This window comes from Pelobates fuscus, chromosome 10, assembly GCF_036172605.1.
Source record: "Pelobates fuscus isolate aPelFus1 chromosome 10, aPelFus1.pri, whole genome shotgun sequence".
Classification (NCBI taxonomy): Eukaryota; Metazoa; Chordata; class Amphibia; order Anura; family Pelobatidae; genus Pelobates; species Pelobates fuscus.
The window spans coordinates 147,670,420-147,689,906 of NC_086326.1; the positions used below are offsets into that span (position 1 = coordinate 147,670,420).

The following is a 19,487-nucleotide window of genomic DNA, read 5'->3' on the forward strand; positions in this document are numbered from 1 at the left end:
TATATATATATATATATATATAATTTTTTTTCTATTTATCACCCCCCTATATAGCACCGCTTTGCATGTTTGCACATTCTTAAAGGATATTTAAAGGTATAGCAGCATTCTCTTTGTATTTTTGCACATTTAAAGGGATATTACGTTTATTTGAGATCTCCACTCATAGCACCTTTGTTCACATTTTTGCACATTTATAGGGATACTTTGTCTATTCCAGATTTAAAGGCATAGTACCACATATTTATATTTTTATATTTTTATTCTCTATTTAGTAGTATTTTAGCCATTAGTCACCGAGCCAGCTCCTGGTATTCCCACTCTTCTAGAGAGTTATTTTCCCTTGATGAGAACATCTACTTAACTGGTAATTATGCTGGTTTTATTTAATTAATCTAAATTAATTAAAAATCTAATAGCATGATATATGACTGGATAAATCGCGGTCAAATTTCAATATTTAGAAATCTTAGTTAACTAAAGAATATATAGTTATAAACATTCCATTCTGCAGGTGGAATTAAGAATAATTATATATTAGTGTGATATTATCACGTGTTAGCATACCGTTGTTTTTATCCAGGTGCATTGATTTGCTCTTAATAAGAGAAGATATCTTTTTAGGCAAATTAAAATTTGGCTTATAGAATCTGGTAGATTATTCTTATTGGGTGGTTCTAGGAAATGATTAATGAGCTGGTTTAAATGTTATTTTATTTGAAAATTACATAAGAATAGGATATTAAATGCCTAGGAGAATCTAGCCAGCATCAAAAGGGTTACTCAGTTAACTGTTAGCCAAGGTTTTACGACTCTTCGCTGCACTGTGTGTGAAGTTTTACTTTCTGTCTAAAGTACCTCATAAATCTTGTCTTGACAATTGATGCTGTTAGCCATTGGAACGTGTTTTAACATAGCCATTGTATTGCATACTCATGTTATACTAAATATTAACTGATTATTATCATGCATGTTGCCTAATATTATTATTATTTGTCACAGTAAATTATATCTATTTTTATAACGAATTTTATAAACAAATTTTATTTGTATGGAATACATTTACATGATCACTTACATGATAACGATTTCTAAGATCTAAGAGAATTGAAATAGTTGGCAATTCGCGACTGTTTAATATTATTATCCCATAAATATCCCCACATTTGTTTGTATCTCCATTTAAGATCCTTGGCTTCTTTCTCAAAGTCTGCTGATTCTGAGCAATTACGCTTGGCTCGTAGATATTGTCCATAGGGAATGTTAGTTTTCAGGTATTTAGGGTGATAGCTATGCCAGTGTAATAAGCTATTTGTAGCTGTAGGTTTTCTATACAGATTTGTTATGATCTCACCATCTTCCATTATCTTGATTTTAAGATCTAAAAAAATCAATTCTTTGTCATCTATAACATGTGTGAGGCTTAGGTTAATATCATTTTGATTTAATTAATTTACCATTTCCTCAAAAAGGGTTATAGATCCAGTCCATAGAATAAGGATGTCGTTTATAAATCTACACCACCTGTAAATGCATTCCTTGAATTTAGATTTTAATGTTGTGTACACAAGAGTCTCCTCGCACCAGCCTAAAAATAGATATATAAAAACCCATTGCGTTGGCCTTTGTTTGGAGGTAATATTCCGTTAAAGGTAAATAAGTTATATGTTAGTACAAACTCCAACAGAGATAAAATGAAAGTTTGTTCTGAAGGGGTATAGTGACCTGTTTTTGTTAGGAAATAAGCACAACCCAATACTCCCTTGTCATGAGGTATGTTGTTATAAAGGGATACCACATCCAGACTCGCCAGTAATGTATACGGAGGTACCATGATATTTTCAAGTGTCAGAAGGGTTTGTTTAGTATCCCTTATGTGTGAGTCCAGTTGGAATACCATAGGCTCTAATAATTTGTCTACAAATTTGCTGGCCCTTTCTGTTAGGCTCTGGTTGCCCGAGACTATGGGTCTTCCTGGGGGTTTTGTCAAACTCTTGTGCACCTTTGGAAGGCAGTAAAATGTTGCTATAGTCGTGTTATTAGGTGAAACAATATACTTCTATTCATTGGTGGTTATGATTTTATTTGTGAGAGCGAGTTGCACTAATGTTTTTAGTTCTATCAGATATTTGGATGTTGGATCCCCATATAGTTCTTGATAGTTAGTAGTGTCCTTCCAGTGTACCATACGCAGGTCGATGTATTTTTCTTTATTTAAAAGAACAATGTCCCTCATTTATCTGAGGGTTTAATGACAATGTTATGTGTATGTTGTAGTTCTTTCAGGGCCTTCTTTTCATTAAAAGAAAGATTAGACTTATAAAGGGAGCCTATACAGGCCCCATCCAATTCCTTAGTACACATATGTATAAATAAATCAATATTAGAAAATTCCTTGAGGTTAGTGGTAAACCAACTTTGTGGTTTAAAATCTGTTAGGGGTTGCTCCTCCTGTTCTGATATTAGATTTACAAGTGTATGAAATAGCAGAGTCTTATGGTGATAGTCCCATGTCCTGTAGGGTCTTATGGTCTTTTTCTAACATGATACGCATGAAGGGCCAATTTATGACCAAACAAATTTAGATCTTTAGCCCAATTAAGAGAGTTAGTAGATGGAGTAGGTACAAAGGAAAGACCTTTGTTTAGTCTATCTACGGTATGTGTTGTGATTGAAGTTTAACCCCTTAAGGACACATGACGTGTGTGACATGTCATGGTTCCCTTTTATTCCAGAAGTGTGGTCCTTAAGGGGTTAAAGTCAGATAGATTAATTACTTTATTTTAATTTGTACTGTAGTTTGTTAGTGGTTGTTTCTGTTGGTTTTGTAGCCCCACTTTCGTCTGTCTCTCAATTGTTCCCTTTGTGGACAAGGCCACTCCTGGTCTAAAATATGAAGAAGTGCTGAGAGGTAGGGATTATGATGTAGTGGGAGTCCTATCCATTGGGGGGCTGAGGGGGAAATGTCTCCTGATTTCTATTAGGTCTTTTCTGATGGATTGATAAAGGAGATCCTTTTTTTTCTGTATTTTTCAATATACACCTCCTCTCGCCTTCAGTTTCCTCAGATGAGGAATAGTTCCTATCATCTGTGTTTCTGTAAACTGTCCTGCGTTTGTTTTTAAAGATATTATGTCCTTGGAAGTCCCTTGTATCTCGTTGAAATTTATAATGTTTTTCTGTCTGATATTTTTTCGAACATTGTCAAGATTTTTTGCAATCTAGTTTCCATAGCCCCAAACCTCAATCTCCTTTTCCAGGTTTATATTTGTGGAATCGAGATGTGCCTGTTCTAGATTAATTAGGAATTGCATAATCTTAAATGAACAACCCAGCAATACTGAGTTCCATTCAGCTATTTGCTCCTCCGTTTTGACCTTATCCGGTAATAAAATGTCTGGTCTTAAGCCTCTAGGTACCATTTTCTGATCTATATAATTTCTGAGGCTAGCTAATTCCCCAAAACTCCTCAATTGTTTTTGGTAATGTTTTTTGGACAGAGAAGAATGCCTGGTTTATATCATTCACATTGGTGGAACCAGTCTCCCCTCCTGGTTCATTAGACTAGCAACATATGTGACTTTCAGCTAGCGGTTACATTTGCTGTTATTTTGTATCTACTTCTTGCAGTATTTGACTTAAGCTTCTGGCTACCACTGATTCCCAATGGATCATTGAACCTCTATTATTTATTATTTTTTTCTGTTTATATTTTTTTCAGTTATTTATTTATATAATAGGGTTACACTTGCTAAACTTGTTAAACTTAAACTTGCTTGGTTTAGTCCGGTGAATTCAAACTTCGCGCTTAAACCAAGCAACAACCAATCAGCTGCAAGGGTGCAAACCAAATCACACCAATCAGGGCTTGGGGAAGAAAGGAGTTTCGCTGCCCAATCCGAAGAAAGGGCACGAAACCCCGTTTGGAAAGCGCTCCTTCTCTGCGCCCCGCAGCGACCAATCAGCGCTTCCTCGTGTCGACCAACCAGGAGAATGGCACAAACCCAGCGCCTTCTCCCATTGGTCATCACGGACTTCCAGGCACCCAGCGGGGACTCTGCGGCTGTGAAGCCGACTCACAGCCCCAGGGTCCCCGCTCGGACTCAAGCCTCTCCCGCTGAGGCAGACCCCGGGGGGAGCGCTCTTTGCCAGTGATTATGGCTCCTTTAGGAGTAGATTAGGGTGACACGGACCACCAGTACCCCAGAAGTTATCCCACCAACATCAGGGACCCGTCCCTGTAGTCACGGTGGAAAGCCCCCGCAAGGAAAGCATCCCTCTTCGGGATTCGAACGCTCCCCCTGGTGGTTACCCAGTGAAATGCTCCCCCTGGCGACCACCCAGGTAAGCACTCATTAATTACTTCTCTTGCGGTTTCACACCTATTTTGCAAGTGGGAACGTTCTAATGGGGCATAGGGCTGGTCCTTGTTCGGGAGGCGCACAGGCTTGAAATAGGATCTAGGGCATCCATGACGGAATACATAGGACATTCATGATGGAATAATTCCATCACAAATGGTTAAGGAATAATAAAGTTGTCATTGTTATCCCAGGTTTTGCTCTCCACTTGTGTTTTACTAGATCAACTGGTAGACTTATATAAACTGAAGACTTAAGCATAGCCCTGGATCATGCAGAGACACAGGTTAGATATGTAACGGAATCCCCCGTTACATTGGTACTTGGAGAGGACCACAGGTCAGCCTTCTTCTCACTGACTATGATCTGGAATGAGGTTCTGCTTTGGGGAGGCAGGTACATGGGGGCCATTTGGACTACTCCCCCCCTCCCCCCCGGTTTGGATTTTTAAGTTGGGACATCCTTGTTTTAAAAGTTTATTTTTTTCAGGCTCTCTATTGCCTTCTTTTGGTGGAACTTTGTAGAAACCCCCTCTGCAATTTTGAAATTTTTAATTGTGTTATATATTTGAGAGGTTATTATGTTGCAGGGTCCTTGATAGGTACAAGGAAGCAGACTTACCTCTGCCTAGTCTGCTTCCTCGTACCTATCAGGGACCCTAGAGCACTTCAGACCCAGTCACCGAGGCTGGACAGGGATCACGGACGGCCTTTTCCACCCTGGTCCAAACACCAGACGACACTTGGTGAAGGTTAAAACAACAACAACCAACTTTAACCCCTTAAGGACACAACTTCTGAAATAAAAAGGAATCATGACCGAATAGATCCGTCATGTGTCCTTAAGGGGTTAATACACATAGCACACATATTTTGAGCCCTCAACCGCCTAATTTACATACAATAGGGTGAATAGAGCACTATAGTACAAGGAAAGGTGGTGTCAGACAATAGCAAGGGCTGATGGGAGATGGAGGAGGGTCAAAGCAGCTTGCTTAAACGGGTCTGGCAGTGTCCCTGGGACAACACCCTGCTGGGGAAACAATAGGACAGGAAAAAGGGGGAGGGGGAGAGGCACAGACACACAATACATTCAACATACCCTGCACCAATAATGGGCAGAGGGTGACCAAAACACAAAAGGAAACTGGGTACCCACACACAGTGTCTGTCTTCCATCCTCAGTGACGGTGACTTATTTTTGTATGTTTATATTTTTATGGTTGTCATCACATGTTTATGGACTAGTACCCAAAGGCTGGTCCTAGTTCAAAATAAATTATTGTATGTTCGTTCCAAATGGAACGGAGTGTCCCATGTGGATTTTTAGGGATTTCAGTAACAGAGTCTTCAGACCTGTTGGCTGGCTGCATGATCCCTGTAGCCTGAGAAAAGTCAAAAAGAGAACTAGACCTGAGGACTGCAAGTGTCTTTGTAAAGTCAGGAGCAATCACTGTAAGCAGAGCTTTTGATACCGGCTTGTGGAACTGAAGAGGCAGACAATACCTGCCTGGAAGAAGAGAGCTGCAGTCTGGTCATGTGGAAGAGTTCTAAAGAGACCACAGTCAAGCTTCAGCTACAGGGGCTGAAACGTTCCAGGGTTCCCTGTGGCAGCTAGGAAGCAAACCTGGCAAAGGTATTGGTCAGAGATGGGGAGCTCCAGCTCAAGATACATTTGAAGCAGAACAACAGTACGAAGTATGAAGGAAGGTACATGAAAAGTTGTGACCCTATTTGTATGTTACATTTTATGTTTTTATAGGGTCACAACTTCTCATGTATCTTCATTAGAGATGTCCCAAACAGTTCGCCAGGAACTATTCGCCAGCGAACATAGTTCGGTCTGCACCCTATTCGTCATCATTGAGTAAACTTTGACCCTGTACCTCACAGTCAGCAGACACATTCCAGCCAATAAGCAGCAGACCCTCCCACCTCCATGACGAATAGGGGGCGGACCGAACATTGCATATGTTCGCCCGCCGCAGCGACCGCGAACAAGGTATGTTCGCCGGCGAACAGTTCGGGACATCTCTAATCTTCATGCTTCGAAGTGGGTTTCTGCTTCAAATATATCTAACCTGTGCGTCTGCATGATCCAGGGCTATGCTTTAGTCTTACCACTGTTTATCTATAACTTTGCAGTTTGAAAATACTTTTGTTCCATTTTTGAACTTCTAAATTCAGCCAAGAATCTCCAATGAGATAGGAAGGGGTATTTTATAAACCCTTTCACATTTAACCCTTCATAGGGCTTCTACACATACAATAAACTTTGCTGGTATCAGACAAAGTGTAAACATCGCTAAACATCTCTAATGAGACATGAAGGGGTGTTTTATAAACCCCTACATACCCTGAATAGGACTATAACACATACAAATCACCTTGCCGGTATCAGCTAAAAGGCAAATTTTTCTGTTGAGACAAACATGGGATGGCTGGCATCAATGTAACATAGCTGTGTGGTACAAACATAAGCTCACTTGACATGGCAGGTGAGCTTATATTCAGATGAATGAACACTGTATGTTCCCAGAAGAGGTTTGTCAGCCCTCACCTCGATTAATAGAATATCACTTGGACCTTCCTACAGAGCAAACTATTGGAAATCTAAGGAGGTGCCTGTCAACCGAGAGGTATTAAAGGCTGTACCTGGGAACTAAGCCCTTTGAGTGGCTTACATGCTTTCTTGCACAATTTAGGAATACTTCTAATTGTGCCACTTCTTTTATGAGTGTGATTTACATTTTTTTAAATATTATTCTGTTTGTTAATAAATACTATACTATGATATATTTTTTCTCTTTCTCTCCCATTTACATGGATTCATCTTTTGAGTGGTAAATATGATTACATCTATGTGATTGTGGCGCCCTATCTTGTATATAGATCATTTTTGACTATATATATTCTGCACTAATGATAATAGAAAGCTGAGAATTACTCACGATTTTAATTCTCTTAGATCCTAGAGGAAGTTTCACTAGAGAATTTTTACTTCACACAGTAATCACAAATTAATTATAAAAATATAATTTATTGTGACAATAATAATAATAAAAATAATTATAATATGTAACATGCGTGACAATCAGTGAATAATTAGGTATAACATAAGTATACAATATTGCAATGGTTTCAACACAATACAGACAGCTAAAAGCAACCAGTTGTCAACAGTTTAAGATTTACGACAGCACACTGTTTAGAAATCACTTCACAAAGAAGACAGAACTTAGCAGTGCAGCGTAAAGCAATAAAAACTTTGGATCGCACTGAATTAACACTTCCATTGCTGGCTACAATCCTCATAGGCAAGATATCCTATTATATTGCAATTTTACAATTAAAGTAATGTTCATACCAGATCATTTGACCATTCCTCTGTCCATCCAATAAGAATAATTCTACCAGATTTTACGTTTGCAGAATTTTAACTTTCCTAAAGAAGATTCACGATCTTATATCAGAACAAGTCAATACCTCTGGATAAAAAATTGGTATGCTAACATTTGACAAATTTACCGTTAATATATCGTTATCTTTATTCCACCTGCAGGAATGGAATTTCTATAACCATATATTCCTCAGCTAATTATGATTTCTAATAATTGAAACCTGACCAAGATTTATCCAGATATATATATTCCTGCGATTAGGAAAAATTAAATTAATTTAATTAAATAAAACCAGCATAAATTACCAGTTAGGTTAGATTTGCTATCAGATGTGTAGATATGTCCCAGGAATTTCGAATGCAAGTATGATGTATAGAGAATTGTATGGAAATAGATAAAAGTTTTCAGAGTTCTGAAGTTGTTAGTTGGACAAGGTAATAGTAAGAATTAGGGGTGTCCAAGAGAGTGTTGAGAGTTTCTTGAGTACAGTCCAAGTCAGAATGTGTAAGTCCCTGAGAGTTTGAGAGTCAGAATCTGTTTCAAAGAGAGAATCCCCTCTCTTCCCTTTGTCCTTACTTTTTAAAGGGGAAAACTCTCTGCACGTCACTAGTTGATAGGACCAATAGGGAACTGTGGGTGTGTCTTCCCTACAGACTATCATCTAGATTTTGGTCAGTAGGTGGCGCAATTACATCACCAAAAATTCTTGTCCATTTACCTCTTTGTATAATGGGTTAACTATAATTGGTGATGCGTTTGACGTAACTTTATTATCTTTTTATGCATAGCCGTCCATCAAAGAAATGTCACTTGAAAGCATTGGTTCACTCTTATACCAATCTTGGTGTCTGAAATTTGTTGTCATAATTTTAGAATTGACACCTCCTAACCGTAATTTCACCCTTTTCTTACAATGGAACTAGTAATGTTCCGTTATTTTTTTAGAAAGTGAAATTACTTAGTGTTATCTGTCATTGGTGTCTGGTTTTCTTGTGTGAAACTGTGTTTAAGATTATTTATACTCTACTAACATTAGTAAATAATATGATATTTCTTCATTTATATTATATCCATGAATATTCTATATTATTAACATAATACTAATTATATATGATTAATATAATATAGTAAGTTATAAGTGGATAGTATTCCATCCCCCTTTTGCTGTGAGAAATCATGCCCTATCTCAGGTTTTATTTTTAAGGTTTACATTAGTGGCATTCCTTAGCTCAGACTTGAATGAATAGAGTGATAGAGGGAAATCTTGTGTCTATCTTAGCCTTGTAATACAAAATGGAGTCACCTCTGTTCTGAGGGTGACTGGCAGTATACAGTTTTCATTTCTGTCTTAACACAAAATGTCTGCCGATATAAATATACTGACAAGTGTCAAGGCAATTAAGGGGGGGAAGTGAGGAAGCAGCTGGGCGCAAATGTTCAGGAAGCCAGATGAGATTGTGGACCTCGTGAGGAAGTATGCTGTGTTGTTCTAGCTGAGCCTACTGGGGGGGGGCGCTGCTGCTATTAGGTGTGGTATAGCTGCAGCTAACAATGATGCATGGTAGTATTTGTGTATATTGTAGCGAGACCTCCTTGAAACTTAGGAGCTTGCACTAGTTTTGTTGCCAACCGTGATCTCTCACCAGCCGAAACAAATTTGATTAGTTCTGTTTGAATCGTTTCGAAGTAAGCGTTCGGAGCGGAATTGGTAATGTATGGAAGAGGTATTGCAACCATGGTATAATGGACATCTTAAAAGCAGCCATTCTCTCCACACATGTGAGGAACAGAGGTCTCCACCTATGGAGCAGGTGCCTACAGTCGTTCCACAATTTGATATATAGTTTGGGGAATACAGGTCTGCAACAATTTTTGTTAACATAATTCCAAGGTATTTTATACTAGTCGTCCGCCATTCAAAAGAGTAAGTTTGTCGGAGAGACTCACTAACTCTTATGGGAATACCTACACACTTAGCCTGCGATTTAGAGGTGTTAAGAGAATAGTAGGAAACTGTTCCATACTGTTGGATTAGATCCATTAATCGGAGTAGGGACTCTTGTGGTTTTGTGATGTATAGTAGGATGTCATCTGCAAAAGCACTGACCTTTAGTTCCTTCTGCCCAATTCGCACTCCAGCAATGTTGGGATGGGTCCTTATAGATTCTAGTAAGGGTTCGAGTGCCAATACAAAAGAGCAGAGGGGATAAGGGCACCACCGTCTTGTTCCTTTTGTTACAGTAAAGGGAGTTGATAGGAATCCCGCCTGCATCACATGGGCAGTTGGGTGGGAGTATAAAGCAAATATTTGATTTATTAATGAGGGGAGAAGCCGTACGAGTGCGGCACTTGTCTCAGGAAGGGCCAGCCCAGTCGGTCAAAAGCCTTCTCTGCATCCAGTGCGAGAAGCAGACAGCCTGGGCCAGCCTTCGGATATGCCGCAGCACTAGGGCTAGTTTGCGGGTGTTGTCTAGGCCCTGTCGTCCGTGAACTAATCCAGTTTGGTTGTCTTTAATTTGGGAGGATAGTAAGGGGGCTAGTCTATTCGCCAAGACCTTGAAATATATAAGGGGCTTAATGAGATTGGTAAGAAATCTCAAACTGGAGCAAACAACAAATTTGGTATTTTTTTATTTATATATGCTAAAACATTTACATAACTTGAGGATGTACCTTGTTATCTATTATTCAAGGGGTTTGCAATTGGGCAAATGTCGAGATCTAGCCAGGAGGCTAATGGTGCCTATGTCTGTTGGTTTACCAGTATAGTCGTCTGTCACTGACGAGAGACAATTTTGGCGATTCCAGTGACAGTTAAACAACATTAAAGGGACACTCCAGGCACCCAGAAAACTTCTGCCCATTGGAGTGGTCTGGGTGCAACTACCATCACCCTTAACCTTGCAAGTGTATTTATTGCAGGTTTTATAAAGTGCAATAATTGCTTTGCATGGTTAAGTCCTCCTCTAGTGGCTGCCTGGAGGATGGGAATTGCAAACATTCAGTGGCCACCACATGTGACTAGTATAACATCATCTCTGTGATCCATATAACAGATAATAAACCAAATAATTTTGTTCCTGCAGTTTTCAAATAATAACTGTAATAACTGCAGATCTCACACTGTGTACCGGGTGTTTGATGATCTAAGTGAATGATATCTGCTATATAACCAAACACATTGCTGATTAAACATTGTCTCACCCAAGGAGATGAGGGGGTGGTGACTCTCCGTCACTTCCTTGTAAGTTTCCTTTTGCCCTTTTAAATGCTTCCAAACCTACAAGAAATAACAGACAGTGAGATCCCAACATCTTTATCCAGTCACCATCCAGACACATCCCTTGGTTTTACTCTATGATGTCCCATTCCCAGCAGCCTCACCTCTCCAGTCAGCAGGTGGATGATCTGATTGGTCAGTTCCAGGATGTTCTGCTCGTTGTTTCCCTCATGTATCAGTGAGTGAGGTGGACACACCGTGCTGGAGCCCTGGGTCTGGCAGGATCCTCTTAACACACAGGGACTGCTTCTCTGTATTGTAGGATCGTCAGATCTCTTCACAACAATGTAATCCTACACATAAAGAAACATGTATTAACCCCTTAACGCCGTACTATGCCGTCCCCATTATAATGGGCTTTATAAACCTCCACCGTGATCCTCTTCGGGAGGACTGCCTGACAGCCCAGGCAGCCCTCCCCGGCAAATCAGGCCCCCGAGGATCATGTAATCGCTCTCAAAGAGCGATCACATGGCCCCCTATAGCTGGCTGTGGATCTGCCAGCAGGGGGACTGTCTGAAATGTCAGAGAGTTCCCCTGCTGGTGTTTAGTGTAAAAAAATAAATAGAAAAAGTTTAAAATAAAATAAATGTATATAAACATACTATATATGTGTGTAACGTCATACATAGTGTATTTTAATGTTAATATAAGCACATATTAGTTTTAAAATACACTTAGAATGACGTTACATATATAAGATATATATATATATACACACACGTATAATTACAATAAATAAAACATTTAAAAATAAAATAAATTATATATACACATTTGTAATTTCATTCTAACTGTATTTTGTTATTAATATATATATAGAGGTAGGTAACAAAATACACTTAGAATGACATATATATATATATATATATATACACACACACATATATATATATAATTACATAAATAACTACATAAGTTTACACGTAGACTTTAAATACATTGTTGACTTGCATAAAGCTGGAAAGGGTTATAAAGGTATCTCCAAAAGCCTTGCTGTTCATCAGTCCACGGTAAGACAAATTGTCTATAAATGGAGAAAGTTCAGCACTGCTGCTACTCTCCCTAGGAGTGGCCGTCCTGTCAAGATGACTGCAAGAGCACAGCGCAGACTGCTCAATGAGGTGAAGAAGAATCCTAGAGTGTCAGCTAAAGACTTACAAAAGTCACTGGCAAATGCTAACATCCCTGTTAGCAAAGCTACAATACGTAAAACACCAAACAAGAATGGATTTCATGGGAGGATACCACAGAGGAAGCCACTGCTGTCCAAACAAAACATTGCTGCACGTTTACAGTTTGCACAAGAGCACCTGGATGTTCCACAGCAGTACTGGCAAAATATTCTGTGGACAGATGAAACCAAAGTTGAGTTGTTTGGAAGAAACACACAACACTATGTGTGGCGAAAAAGAGGCACAGCACACCAACATCAAAACTTTATCCCAACTATGAAGTATGGTGGTGGGGGCATCATGGTTTGGGGTTGCTTTGCTGAGTCAGGGCCTGGACGGATTGCTATCATCGAAGGAAAAATGAATTCCCAAGTTTATCAAGATATTTTGCAGGAGAACTTAAGGCCATCTGTCTACCAGCTGAAGCTCAACAGAAGATGGGTGTTGCAGCAGGACAATGACCCAAAGCATAGAAGTAAATCAACAACAGAATGGCTTAAACAGAAGAAAATACGCTTTCTGAAGTGGCCCAGTCAGAGTCTTGACCTTAACCCGATTGAGATGCTGTGGCATGACCTCAAGAAAGCGATTCACACCAGACATCCCAAGAATATTGCTGAACTGAAACAGTTCTGTAAAGAGGAATGGTCAAGAATTACTCCTGACCGTTGTGCACGTCTGATCTGCAACTACAGGAAACGTTTGGTTGAAGTTATTGCTGCCAAAGGAGGTTCAACCAGTTATTAAACCCAAGGGTTCACATACTTTTTCCACCTGCACTGTGAATGTTTACATGGTGTGTTCAATAAAAACATGGTAACATTTCATTCTTTGTGTGTTATTAGTTTAAGCAGACTGTGATTGTCTATTGTTGTGACTTAGATGATGATCAGATCACATTTTATGACCAATTTGTGCAGAAATCCATATCATTCCAAAGGGTTCACATAGTTTTTCTTGCAACTGTATGTGCTTTTTTTGCAGTAAAAGCTAACTGTATTATGATATTACCGCTAAAATGTCAGGCGGAACTACCAATTTTTTTTTTTTTAAACTTTTATTCATAATAAGTTATGTTTCATATATAAATATTTTATATGAAATGAAAGCCACGTTTCTCCTGAACAAAATGATATATAATAAGTGTGGGTGCATTTAATATGAAAGAGGAGAATTACGGTTGAACAGACATATAGCGCAAATTGTGGTTTTTGTTTTGATCACAAAGTGTACTATTGACTCCGTCCTGAAGGGGTTAAGGACTGAGCCAATTGTACAAGTTGTGATCAAAACAAAACGTAAACAAAACCTGGCATTTGCACTATATATCTGTTAACCCCTTAACCCCTTCCCGCCGTTACGACGTTCTATGCCGTCACGCATTTAGTGGGCTTTAAAGCCGTTGCGACGGCATAGAACGCCGTAACAGCTTTAAGCCCTGGAGCGCCTGGGATACTTACCTTCCCGGCGCTCCGCTTCGGGAGGACTGCCTCACAGCCCAGGCAGCCCCCCCCACGGCAAATCAGGCCCCCAGGGATCATGTGATCGCTCTCAAAGAGCGATCACATGGCCCCCTATAGCTGGCTGTGGATCTGCCAGCAGGGGGACTGTCTAAAATATTAGACAGTCCCCCTGCTGGTAGGTAGTGTAAAAAAAAAAAAAAGTAATTAAACATGTTATAAAATAAAATAAATATTTTTATATATACCCGTACTTATTCGAGTATAGCGCGCACACACACGTGTATAAGGCGCACCCCTAATTTTCGATAAAAAAAAAAAAAAAAAAACTGTATAAAATTTTGTACCGATTTTTAATCGAAAATTAGGGGTGCTCGTTATACTCGAATAAATATTAGCCCAGCAGAAGGGAGGGAGTGGGTGCTCCGATAATACCTCCCAGGACCGCCGGGCAGCAAGCGTTTACTCACCTCCCTGCAGCTCCTCCAGCTCCCCAGTGTAAATCTCGCGAGACCTGCGGCCGTCAGAGCTGGCCGCGGGTCTCGCGAGATTTACACCGGGGAGCTGCAGGAGCTGCAGGGAGGTGAGTAAACGCTTGCTGCCAGCCCCCCCCAGGACCGCCGGGCTTGTAATGAGCCCGGCGGTCCTGGGAGGTATTATCGGAGCACCCACTCCCTCCCTCTTCTGCTGGGCTAATATTTATTCGAGTATAACGCGCACCCCTAATTTTAGATTAAAAATCGGTACAAAATGTTGCGCGTTATACTCGAATAAATACGGTATATAATATATGTATATATATATATATATATATAATATATATGTATATTATATATATTTAACGTCATACATAGTGTATTTTAATACTGATATAAGTACATATATTAGTATTAAAATACACTTAGAATGACGTTACATATATATAAATACAATAATAAATAAATAAAATAATAAAATTAATAAATAAAATATTGAAACATAATTTAATATAAATTGTATATCCATATGTAATTTTATTCTAACTGTATTTTGTTATTAATATATATATATATTGGTAACAAAATACACTTAGAATGACATTCTATATATATCTATCTATATATAAAATGCAAATAACCGCAAATATATATATAGATAAATACATATAATTACATGAAAGATTACATTGGTATACACGTAGAATTTAAATACCTATAAATGCATATATATTAAAATTCTACGTGTATATTTAAGTAATCTTTTAACATAATTTGATTAATTCAAATTTGATTGACATACCTGACAACACAGGGAGAAAGTGCAGAGAATTTAATTCGCATGCACTATATTTGACCCTGTAACTCTCCAAGACAACATAAAACCTGTACATGGGGGGTACTGTTTTACTCGGGAGACTTCGCTGAACTCACATATTAGTGTTTCAAATTGGTAAATTGTATTACAACAATGATATTTTAAATAAAAGTGACTTTTTTTTTGCATTTTTTACAAACGAACGGCACTTTTATGGACTATATTATTGTTGTAATATGTTTTACTGTTTTAAAACACTAATATTTGTGTTTAGTGAAGTCTCCCGAGAATAACAGTACCCCCCATGTACAGGTTTCATGGTGTTTTGGAAAGTTAGAGCGTCACATATAAGGCTTGCATTTCATTTTTTTGACATTGAAATTTGCCAGATTGGTTATGTTGCCTTTGAGAGCGTCTGGTAGCCCAGGAATGAGAATTACCCCCATGATGGCATACCATTTGCAAAAGTAGACAACCCAAGGTATTGCAAGTGTGGTATGCCCAGTCTTTCTTAGTAGCCACTTAGTCACAAACACTGGCCAAATATTTGTTTTTTGCTTTTTTAACACAAAAACAAATATGAACGCTAACTTTGGCCAGTGTTTGTGACTAAGTGGCTACTAGAAAAGACTGGACATACCCCACTTGCAATACCTTTGGTTGTCTACTTTTTCAAATGGTATGCCATTATGGGGGTAATTCTCAATCTTGGGCTACCGCACCGTCTCAAAGGTAACATTACCAATCTGGCAAATTTCTATTTGAAAATGGAACGTTCTATATTTGACCCTGTAACTTTCCAAAACACCATAAAACCTGTTAATGGGGGATACTGTTGTACTCGTGAGACATCGCTGATTACAAATTTGTGCAGTAAAACCCAACAGTATTATGACATTCACAGCTAAAATGTCAGACGGAAATACAAATAAAATAAAAAAAATCTTATTTTCTCACATTTTTTTTAATTTTATTCATAATGAATTATGTTCCATATATGAATAGTTAATGATAAATTAAAGCCCTGTTTCTCCTGAACAAAATGATATATAATAAGTGTGCGTGCATTTAATATGAAAGAGGGGAACTACGGGTGAACAGACATATAGCGCAAATTCCAGCACTATTGACTCCGTCCTGAAGGGGTTAAGGACACAGCTTCAGAAGCTGGACATACCCTTAAGGACACAGCTTCAGAAGCTGGACATACCCTTAAGGACACAAGCAATATTTGCATTTTTTGCTGTTTGTGTTCAACTGCAATTTGCATCTCTCTCATTTATTGTACCAACACATATTATATACCGTTTTTTAGACAACAAAAAGGGCTTTTCCCCCACATTTTGGCAATAATAATAATAATGTGTGCATAATATGTCCAGCTTAGGAAAAGTAATTCAAAATCAATTAATTTATGTGTCTTGATTTACAAAGTACATAATATGTGTAGGATTTCAGTTTATTTTGAAAGTTACAGGTCACAAGCTACAAGGTCTAAAATAAAATTTCAATGTGAAACAATTTTAGAAGTTGGTATGTTTGTCTTGGAAGTTTAATACCCATTACAGGAAACAAAACTGCTATACAAAAGTATATATTTATATAAGGTAGACATCACAGGCTATTTACCTAGGGTTAGTTTGACACTTTTTGCGTAGCCATTTCACCGCCAATCTCTGCTAAATATTGGAATAAAATTGTGTTTTTTCTCTATTTTGGCATACACACATATAACAAGGTTTTTGTAATGTGTATTTCGTAAATCTAAGGTGTGCTATCCCTGTACAGAACCCCATATTGTGTTCAGCTACATCTGCTGAGTACAACGATACCCCCATTGTATACCTTTGCCCCTATTCTGTGAAGCTACAGTGCCATATAGGAGACCATGCTATTTCAGTTTCTATAGTTGGAATTTTCATAGATGGTCATATGTCTGAATTTGTGGCATTATAGCCATTTGACTGTTCAAATAACCCCATAAAGGCCTTCCATTTGAGAAAGCAGACACTCCAGGGTATGTTATTAGGCATATATTATACCTTAACTTGCCACCATGTTTTCACCAATTTATTTCAAATTTTGTGGTGAGAATTTTTTTTTTTTTTTTTTTTTTTTTTTTTTACATACATGTTGCATTTTCGCTGGGTATTTCTTACATTTGATAAGTGCCACTGTCATAAATTCCCTCTAAGTATGCTCAGTTACCTCTTCTGAGTAAAGCAGCATGCCCAATGTATGACCCAGGCACTATTTTGTGAAGTTACAGTGCTGTGAAAGAGATGTGACAAGTTCAGGTTTTTAAGTGTGAATTTACATGGAGAGTTTTCATGGGTCCGTATTCTATTTTTTAAATATGTTAGCAGGCTGCTTTTTCCAACTACCCCAAAAAGGCAAACTATTTCTTAAAGAAGACGCCCAAGGGTATTTCAAATGGCAAATTTTGAACCTTAGCGTGGGATAATTTTTTTCTGTTAGCTTGTATCAAGTGCATAAAAATCCATAACTTCTATTTTATTCATGTCACTGTACCTGAATGACCGTTCGGCAGATAGCTGGTGTCTGAGCGCATACTTCGTGAAAGTACCGCTCAGATCCCCCCACACAATCAGCCGAACGCCGCACGAAATATACATAAACATACCTTCATCATAAAAGCTACGAATACATAAGTGGGGAAAAAATACCGAAAGACCGGCGCTCCCGAACGGCCTGGAAGTCCAGCGGTGTTCATGCCATTGAGTAGCGGATTTTAGTTCCAGGCACTCAACGACCAAACACCGCTGGGCAAAAAGGACATCCAAGATGGCCGCCGCCTCGTGGTCGGTAGTCGAACGACGGCCACCCGGGAATCAATTAACATCCGATAGATACATTGTTGCGATCGGTTAATGGGAGCCACACGACCCCCTGTGTGTGGGCTCCCATTCCGTACTTTGTTCGTTTCACGAACAGGGTTGAAAATCACTGTTCGTGAAACTACCATATGAATGCTAGCGGCTTTGGTGCCACTAGCATAAGAATTCCCTCTTTCACATTTTAAACAGATACATCAAACTGCATATATAAACCAGTCTTTCTAGGGCAACCCTTAAAGTAAAACAAAATAGTCTGAAGTGGCTAGTTTTGCCACATAAGGTATAATGTAAGGGGTTACTCTCACCGTTAAAACGAAAGTACGTTTTAAAGTACGTGGCAACACTCCGGGCTCGCAAGAGGAGAATCCGGCAGAGCTGCAGAGTAGAGATCCCCCGGGTCCTCTTTCCCACCCTCCCCTGCCAGCATTACACTGCTGGCGGCCGGAGAGGGAGGACTCTGATCTTCCCTCCGATCCTGCAGGGTGCTATGATCATAAGATCATAGCACCAGCGAAGAATCTTGCGGCAATTTATTGCCGATCCGCGAAAAGTTTCACCCGACGGTATAGTTGGGTGGAAGCTTTCGTGGACCGGCGGTTGAAGACCACTATATTAAAGGATCTCTCCAACTAAGTCTATACGTTACACAGAACGTCACTTTGTTACCTTGGAGTTATTTATAAAGCGGTTTCATTATCTTATTCATGGAAAAGGAATCACCTTAATCCTGCTACGATGTGCTTCTACCACCCACCTCTGTCACTGCTACCCCTGTCTGTGTGCGCGATGCCGGCCTTCTCCATCATAAAGTCCTGTATAGTGCACAGGGCTGAGAAATGCTATGCTAGGGCTACCTGTTTATAATCATGTCTTATAATCATCACAATCCCCACATTTATACCGTGACCAAACTTTAATACCAACAGAAAAAAATTCCACAAATCTCAGTATTGCAATCCAGCACCGCTAATGACCCACAATCCTATATGTTTTATTTCTACATTCACACAGGGTCTACCTGGCTACTATAATAGATTTATTAATCACATGTTTATTAAATATATACCCAGTATCTACTACACAAATGTATCCATAATAAGTCTCAGAATATCCATGTTAAAGCACAGGATAAAAGTGTGTAGTAGCTGTGACATTCCCCGAATCCCTCACCTCTCCAGTCAGCAGGTAGTTGACCTCCAGGGTCAGATCCAGGATCTTCTCCGTCATCGGATTCCTGTTTGTGTTTGTCATCATTAAGTCTATCAGGCAGCCCGAGAACAGGAATTAGAATATTCTGTAATTACAGATACATAGTGTATTTCAATGGATACAATAAATACATTATATACTCAGCATATACCTGGGGCTGTATATTTACCTCCTATACATTTTATATACATTATAATTTAAATATTTATAAAGCGCCAGTATATTCAGCAGCCCTGTACAATGGGTGGACTAACAAACAGGATTTTATAACCAGGTGAATTGGACGCACAGGAAGACGTGCTCCAGCGATCTTACATTCTACAGGGAGTGGGATAAGATGACATGAAGTAATGGTAGGATATATTTAATGTACCGGACAAGAAGGTTGGGTTGCCTGTACGAATGGGACCAGTCTGATATGCTTCAGATAGGTTCGCTCTGTAATGGCACA

The 19,487-nt window shown here is 39.0% G+C and overlaps 1 protein-coding gene across 1 annotated transcript in view; it reads right to left on the reverse strand.

The window, feature by feature from the left end:
- The window catches only part of LOC134575519 (gastrula zinc finger protein XlCGF48.2-like), a 38,674-nt gene extending 19,620 nt beyond the window's left edge, over positions 1 to 19,054 (reverse strand). The window contains exons 1-3 of the mRNA XM_063434819.1: positions 18,998 to 19,054; positions 11,146 to 11,334; positions 10,966 to 11,041 (exon numbers count right to left, since the gene is read on the reverse strand). Of these exons, the coding sequence (XP_063290889.1) occupies positions 10,966 to 11,041; positions 11,146 to 11,334; positions 18,998 to 19,054 (322 nt within the window). The remainder of the gene's footprint in view (positions 1 to 10,965; positions 11,042 to 11,145; positions 11,335 to 18,997) is intronic.
- Between the last annotated feature and the right edge of the window lie 433 nt (positions 19,055 to 19,487).